Source organism: Phaethon lepturus, unplaced genomic scaffold, assembly GCF_000687285.1.
Source record: "Phaethon lepturus isolate BGI_N335 unplaced genomic scaffold, ASM68728v1 scaffold41338, whole genome shotgun sequence".
Lineage (NCBI taxonomy): Eukaryota > Metazoa > Chordata > Aves > Phaethontiformes > Phaethontidae > Phaethon > Phaethon lepturus.
In genome coordinates, this window is record NW_010556209.1 from 4,829 (window position 1) to 13,110 (window position 8,282).

The 8,282-nt window shown below is 41.7% G+C and overlaps 1 protein-coding gene across 1 annotated transcript; it reads right to left on the reverse strand.

Moving 5' to 3' along the window:
- Positions 1–6,612: 6,612 nt before the first annotated feature.
- Positions 6,613–6,863, reverse strand: LOC104624924 (ras-related protein Rab-30-like; the record flags this gene model as incomplete). The annotated part of the gene is made up of 1 exon (XM_010292411.1): positions 6,613–6,863. A coding segment is annotated over one exon (251 nt), but the record flags the coding sequence as incomplete, so codon positions are not given.
- Between the last annotated feature and the right edge of the window lie 1,419 nt (positions 6,864–8,282).

Genomic DNA, 8,282 nt, shown 5'->3' on the forward strand with positions numbered 1-8,282 from the left:
TTCTAGGTAAAGCAGGACTCGGATCCCGTGGTTCATACAACCAGGCCCCCTTCCAGTCCGAGACCTCCACACTGCTTTGGTTGCCCCTCCTCACAGAGCTCCCGTAACACCAGTCTCCCTTACCAGTGGCACACCTTGTAAGGCATGAGCAGTATTGGGAACAAGCCGATTCATGGATGAAAGGTACTGGAGGAATCAGGCTTTGAAAAGCTCTGAGGTTTGCATTCAAGTGACACCAGAGCCCTTGATCACTGCCCATGAAAGCATGAGTACTTTTTAACATTTCCTCTCCCCCAGGGACCCATGCACAGCTACAAACGTGACAGACATGGGTTTGGCCATGTCAGGTGCCTGTGGACCAGGGCTGGACTCCAGAAGATGCTTGGCAGGGACACCACTGCTGTGCACTCACAAGTGTGAGAAACATCACCCCAAGATAAGCAGTAGTAGAAAAAACAAAGGTGCAAATGCGAAGGTGGCATCTGCGTTTAATCGTAACACTAACCAGAGCTAAAATTATCTTCTGAGCTTGCTGGAAACAGGTAACGGGTTCAACAAACGCGATCACAACCAGGAAGTGCTCATAGCTGGTTATTAATGTGAAAGCAGAGGCAGTGTCTGAGTACAGTACAGCCGGCTCCTGTTTATCCAGACAGATGAGCTGAGCTGTTAACCCTAGCTATACTCTTAAAACCAGTCTAATTTTTCACTGACAACATTTACAGCCTACATGACAGTCATTGCCATCTCAGTTTCTGCTATATCTTCCCCTGTTACCCAGCTGACTGTATTTGGAGAAACAAACATTAGAGATGAGCTGCTTTTTTTCCTGGATCTGTGGCTCCCCACATGTTAAAAAAAAAAAAAGAAAGAAAAACCACTCTCAACTCATATGGCATAGTTTTTTACTTCTGGTTTAAGTTACAGCTTATTCACATGAGGAGAAAGGGTGTGATGGCATCCATGGGTGATGACAGCCAGCAATCCATCTTGGCTAGATATAGTACAGTACAGCAAGAGGAGGCTTTGGGTCATTTTAGCGAGGTGGTGATTAGCGAGGTAAGTCAGAGCAATGCGGCAGGCTACTTTGGGAGCCTTGCCTCATGGTCAGCGTGATTACCCTGTTGCCTGTTTTCCTAGCCAAGATAAATCCTGAACTGAGGCAGATGGGAGATCTGTAACCTTTATGGTACATTTAACTACAGCTCGAGTGGATGATCACATTTCAAAGACATGACCAGTTCTAGTTGAGGCTGCTTTGCTTAGGATGCCTTAGTCCCTTGTAGGAAATCAAGCATCTCCCCAACACTGATCATCGTAAGAAAACAAGATTGCCCTTCAAAATAATGATCCTTGGCTGCTTGTGAACAGTAACTAGAACAATTATTACCCAGAGCAACGAGAGGACAGATTGATGCAAGGAAAGAGGGTCATGTGAAGAGCCAGATTTGTCCAGATAAGCAAATGAAGTTTATAAACTGAGGAAGAAAACGTTGTTATATAAAATCTTTCACTACTAGAATTGATTAGAGTATTCTTTGGCTCCAGTGGGTTTTCTGGTGAGCCCTTATGTACCTCAACATTTTAGAGAGTTTCCATACTTGCTCAGTAGGAATTCACAGTGTCCTTTAGAGACACCTTTTTCTAACTGAATTAACTGAAAAAGGTCTTTGTTGGTAGGAGCAACCCGTATAAGGATAGTGGGTTCTTTGATATTGAAAGCAACAGAATGCAGAAGACTTTCAGATGAGATTCAAATTCTAAGTATCCCTTTTTCAAGCCCAGAGCAATCAAAAAATCTAAGTCATGGGTGCATTTTTTAAAAGAGGATGGGATTGAGAAAATCCTGAGCTAGTAGAACCATGTCTTCATTTTGTATTTTCAGCTCTACACCATCATCTGTCGCCTAGCACTCAGTCCGCCCCACGGCCAGGAGAGGGCTTCTGTGATAGCATCTCTGGCCACATCCAACCACGATGGTACCACAGGTCCCCAAAGGGCAGTAGAGCCTGCATGCTTGATCAGCCTATTTTAATAGCTGGAGAATTTCACCTGTTTTCCAGCTGAATTCAGTCTCTGACTACAGAAATCGTGCCAGCTCAACATCTCAGCCTGATTTACAGACGGTTCTTCATGCTGAAAAGGGAAGACAAGTGGAACAGCAGCTGAACAAACAGCAGTCTTTAGATAACGAACAAGGCAAAACCCAGTGGGTTTGTCTATAACTAATTGCATCCCTTGTCAGCAATAGCTCAGGAGAGCCTGTTGTCCCATGTGTGAGCACCCACCATTCTTCTGCATCACTGATTTCGACTTTCCCTCTTTTCAAATCAGTCTCCTGTGTCAACCTCAGTCTGCTGCTATTATTACTGATGCTGAAGGAATTCAATAGCCATTAACCACTAAACCTAGACTAGCAGGAGCCAACTGTTACCAATATAGCTATTTCCAAAAAGAAAAAACAGCACCAGCAGGCCAACAGATTTTAAGGGCTGTTTCCTGTGCTCTACAGCAAAGAACAAAGCATCTTGCCTGACAATTTGTCATATGTGGCTTTCATTAAATAATGATCACAAAGCCATTTAGCATTCAGCACAAACATGTATCTGACTGCATGCTCAAACAACTTACCTGTAGATCAAATCAGGACTTCAGTATTAGAGGTAGGAAGAGGCACCCACTGTCTCCTCCTTTATAGAGTTCATAATTTCACTTTTCCCATCATAACTCTCTGACTTGAAGGGTTTGCTTTTTTTTTTTTTTCCCATAGCACTTGGTCTCTCATGGGGAACACAAATGGGAACACAAATGGGAACAGAAGATAACACAGGCTGGTACCAGCAAACTTGCAGTGTAAATACCGAATACAAAATACTAGTGAGCACTTCACACACAGTGAGCCGAAGCACAGAGCATTTAGGGGTTTACACATGATCACCTTGACTGAATCAGTGGCTGAACTGGAAAACAGAGTTTAGACCATCCAGTTTTCAGGATGTGCTTTTACTAATCTCTCCAAACAAGCCTGCAAGCTGAAGCAAACATCTGTTGGCTATCCAACACTGGCTTCTGCTTGGAGCTACTCATTGTGCTAAAAAGTTTAAAGAAGGGGTCTTATTATGGGACTACTGTAAAAATTAGTATTCACCCAGAGATAAGATTACTCCAAGGCTCCAAATATATCACCCTGAAAACACATCAAAATCTAGCAACCACACTGAAAACAATCCTGTATTAGAGAACATTTCCAGTCAAATGTGGCCCCATTGTATCAATTCTGCATGGCTTTTGGACGCTCAACCCTGCAAGCATCACAAGGCTTTTACTGAGAGTTCTCCCAAAAATCCACTCATCTAGCGAGGTGTTGACCATAGTGGGACAGATGATTGTTAGCTAATTGGGATTTATATTTTTATCTCCTTTTATTTTTTGAGACTTTGATCACTATGCCACAGCACTAAGTTGTCATTAGCAGTTGATAAAGCTCCTCTTCTAGTTGGGAAGCCTTCAGCAGCAGACTAGACTGTAGAAGACAAGATAAACCCTCAGTGCTACAAAGAGAGGTCGGTTGTATGCACTAGAGAGATATTCAAAGGTGTACAAAAGTAACTCCTGCAAAGGAGTTACTACAATAAAAATACCACTTTTTCACCAGGGAGTGTGTTTGTTAACTGCAGAAAAAGAGGCGAGTTTCAAGCTACAGCTTTGGCTTACATCTTTATAGAATGTTGCACACACCACCATGGCTTCCTTTCAACTTTTTAAGTCTACACAGAATAAATTTTGAAAGGAATCCTTTCACATTTGTCCCTGGAGAAGTCAGACAGTTTGCTGTAACATCAGCCCAACTGCAGCACTCCACTCCACTGCAAAAGCACATCACTGGCTGGAGATGGAGTCCTTAGAAAGAGACGATTCGCTAGCAATAAAAAGAAACAATCCTTGGAAGCTGGTAGGCAGCTAGTCTCCACAATAATCAGCTACAGGTTAGGAAAGCACTGGAAAAAGAGACTTAGCCTTCCAGAAACCTCAAAGAGAACATTCATTAAAATAAAGTTAGTTTCTGCTATTTGACCAGTTCAGCTTGTTTGGTCATGATAATGCATTAGAGTTCAACCTCCAGAAGTGATGCAAGGAGCACTTCAAAATGCATTTATAGTGCTACCCAGCAGGAATGAAAAGCACCAGGCCAGCTTTGATGCTTTTGGAAATCAGGCTGAGGAACCCACAGGTGTTTTAGTGGGCAGTCTCCTTCCTCCTTGATTAACCTGATCAAACAGCACTGGCCTTTTTGTAATAAATTACATGCTGACAAGCCCAGCACCTGGACAGTAAGAGCTTTTGCAAATTAAATATATGTAGTATTGATTTTTAACGTGAGTGTTACTTTACATGTTACTTTACACTCTGAGCCTTGCTCTAAACAGCTACCTAAACGCTGTGCAGCATCAGCTGTCTCAGAGTTGGGTGGTCTTCACCAGCTCAAGAGAGGCTGCCGTTGGCAATTTAGGAATGCTCAGGACAGACATTGCTCTTCAGCACAGGCTGTACCACACGGTCCAGCACAGCAGAAGCCACCAAGTCCCACATGTTTCTAAACCCTCTGGATTACACCATGAGCAGAGACTGAAAAGGACCCATACAGGCCAGCGCAGCAGATGACACGTCCCCCAACATCTCACTTACAGTAGCACTTTGCTAAGTGTTACCTAAATGACAAACCAACGTCGTACCACAACTTCTACATCTTCCTTTTTACCACTAGTCATAAAAGAAGAAAGTGACCTAAAAAATAGCAAGAAAATACTAAAAACAGCTACATGGCACGCCAATCCCCTCTCTCTCACACAGAATCAGCTCCCCATTACAGATCAAAGGCACAGCATGATACAGCCCAAAGAAGTCTTTTCAGGAACATGTGAAAAAGAATTTTAAAATGCCTTTTTTTTTTAACTACTATTTTCAAGAAGTACTTTAATGGCAGCTTTTTATGTCAATACAAAAGCTCTGTTATCTTCAGTAAATGCCAAATAAAATTAAATTGATTAACTCTAAGTTACAGCATATCACAGCCATGTAATTGTCAGGAGAAATTTATCCAGATAAGCTAAACTGAAATGAAATCTCTAAAAATAATTTTTTTCACGTGCACATTCACTGTCTTCCAGTTTTGCTTTACCATGTACATTTGCAATGCATTATTCGCACATGGGGTGTAATAACATCACAAACTCCATAGTGCTTCCACTTCAGGGTTTTTGTAGAAATTTCCTAAACAGTTAGACACACACTGGAGTCTGGGATTAAGAGTACAAGGCATCAAGTAAGTTAAATGACTCTATAGACCTGAATCCGAAAGCTGCTCTAGCAGAGAGACTAGATGCCAAGAAGATACCATCAAGAGCGTCTTGGAGAGCAGTTCCACAAGGTGAGCGCTGGATGGGTCAGACACAGAACGATACCCCTTGCAACCCGTCGCTATTTCCACTTAGCATTAAAAAAAAACACAACACTACAAAACTGGGTGTCTGCCTTTCAACAGGAATCATATCTACAAGTTTTATTTTTAAGCCAGACATATTGCAGATTGCCACTTCAAACTGTGCTCTCTTTGGACCCTTATACACAAGAATTTGGTCATGTCTGGTGCGCTTTTTCAAACTCCAACAATAATGTTTCCCAAGGCTAATTTTTCACATTAGGACAACACTAATTAGAAGAGCGACGGTCTTTTGTTTTTGTTTTTGTTTTTTTATTTCTGGAAAGTCTTTTCATCCTGTGTTGGATATCAAAGCAGCACAGTTCTTTCCCACTATGTTCAAGCCTAGAAAAAGAGGTAACAGGATTATTTTTTTTTTTTATGAACAGTGCTTACTAATGTTTTTTTCTAACCAGTCTAAGTTACACATTCAGAACAGTAACATAGTAAGACTACACGTTTGATCTATGGAATATTTGCTGAACTGCTAGCACCAAAGGGAGAAACTGAGCTGTATCCATGTCTTCTTAACTCTTGAAAATGTTGATATATGTAACTTTTTTTAAAATTCTATGTTCATGAAAGTGCCTGTAGATGAGAGACATAACACTATTTCAAACCAGAGTCCTCCATGAAGATGCGCGGGCAGATGCTATGTACATGTCCCAACTACTCACTCACTGGCGGCCCAGAAGATTGCCAGTGTAGTCCAGGGTCAGTGTTCATTGTTGGGTTTTTTTTCTTTCTTTTTTTTTTATTGTAGAAAGGACCAAACACATTGCTCTGTAAGAGAGATTTTGATCTCTTCCATATCTTCATGAGGCTGCTCTAGTCTCCCATAGAAGAAAACACAATAGCTCATGTTCTGCATTACATGAAGTTCTTGTACAACTCTTCTTTTCCCAACCTGCTCCAGAGACTGCAAGAAAAATGAAATTTAAACCATGTTATATTCTGCTATATCGCTCTGCAGCTGGAGCCGTCAGCCTGCCATGCTTCCAGGTCTGCAATCTGACTCAGGGTAAGTCAGACAGGTCAAAGTAGCAGGAATTTCCTTCAAGTAGATAAATCCCAGCCAAAAAAAAAAAACTCCTCTTGGCCCATGGTAGAAGGGGAAATCACATGCCAGCTCTTTAATTAAAATTACAGCAAGTCAAGTAGCTGATACTTTTCCCCTCTCCTGGTAAGGGGGATGAGACATTGTTCACAAGGGTGTTCTGTCGTGCCTCGCTGATCAACCGGCAGGCCAAGTCCAGGAAGAGTTTTTCCACATTATCCGATTCTTTTGCCGAGGTTTCCAGATAGTACATGTCCTGCGCTTCGGAAAACTCTGCAGCTCTTTGCTGGGAGACTTCCCTTTTATCAGCTAAATCAATCTTATTACCTGCATTGATAAAAGATTTTAGAAAGATAATTAATTTGACTTCCAAAACCAAGAGAAACAGAGGAAAATAAGGGGTAAAGAAGAAATTTGGTGTTGTATATATGTATGGACAGTGGTTTTGATGTGAAATTTGCAGTGCTTGCTCTCCCCTCCAGATAATGGATTCCCTGGTACATGCAACCAAGTTCATTTAATATCAGCTCATTTAATGGAATATGCCCTGTGAACATCCAAGTCAGTTTTAATTTAAGCACCAGTGCATCTGTTTGCTGCCGTCAACTGACATTAAAGGATTTCCATTTTAATATCTATTGAAAATTCTCCTGCTCTTCCTCTGAGGAGCACTTAAAACGTCAATTATAACATGTGAGACACTAAACGTGATATTTCTCACATCACTACAAGCTTTAAAAGCAGCCTGGCATGGAAGGCTGTGTTCCTATTTCAATATTCCCATGAAGGATTTGGCTTCTGAGGCTGGAAGAGGGATGGGCTTGGGGGGCACCTGCAGAGCAAGGTGGGGAGAAAAACCAGCCCCTTCCTTTAGAAAGCTAGATTTAACAGAGAGTTGATTAATGTCTCAAGCAAGCGTCTGATATGAATTATACCCTATTACCAGACACTTCACCTCCCACATATGTTTTTGCCACTAATTAACATTACAAAGAAGATAACAGACCAGGACCTGCAGGAACAGGGGGCCGTGTCCAGGGACCTGGCAGGTTCGGGAGGAAACACCTCCCGGCCTCACTTCTTACAAAACTGCTGGTAGAACTAGTGGGAGGAAAAAACTGCACTTCCACTAGTAAGCCACATCTCATTGCCCCCCTCTCCTCCAAGATGCCCTTTCTTTCCTGATAAAGCAGTTTCTCGGTATACAGTGAAGTCACCTTTCTGAACAAATTATCGCTCAACATAAATGGTTTATGGGTGTCACCACCTCCAAAGTGTGTGTTATGGCTGTTATCATTCCTATTTTGTGCTGTAGATGCTGATAACTAACTTCATGTTCCCTAAAACATTCATGTATATATTTGTTAGTCATGTATTAATTATTTTCCGCACCATTTGTACACGTGCCACACCCGCCTTATGGAGTGTAATGAGTTTCTTGTATGGAGACTCCTTAAATCCCAATGCTCACGTGCAATACCTCTGGGGCACGTAAAACTTGAAAGAATTTTAAAGTCACTGTAAAAACATTTTAGAATACTCTAGACTTCTCTTTTAAACTGCAAACTATTAAAGGAGATCATGACATTGCAGTATGAAACTTTCTGGCTTACCCCAAGTTATTTTTCCATTGTTTTTTATACCTCCTTGGGCCTTTAAAAGCCACGTCCTAACTATCAGATGCTGAAAGCAGAGCATGGAAAAGCATGTGGAAATGTATGGGGTTTGCCTGGCAAGGTTTTGGTA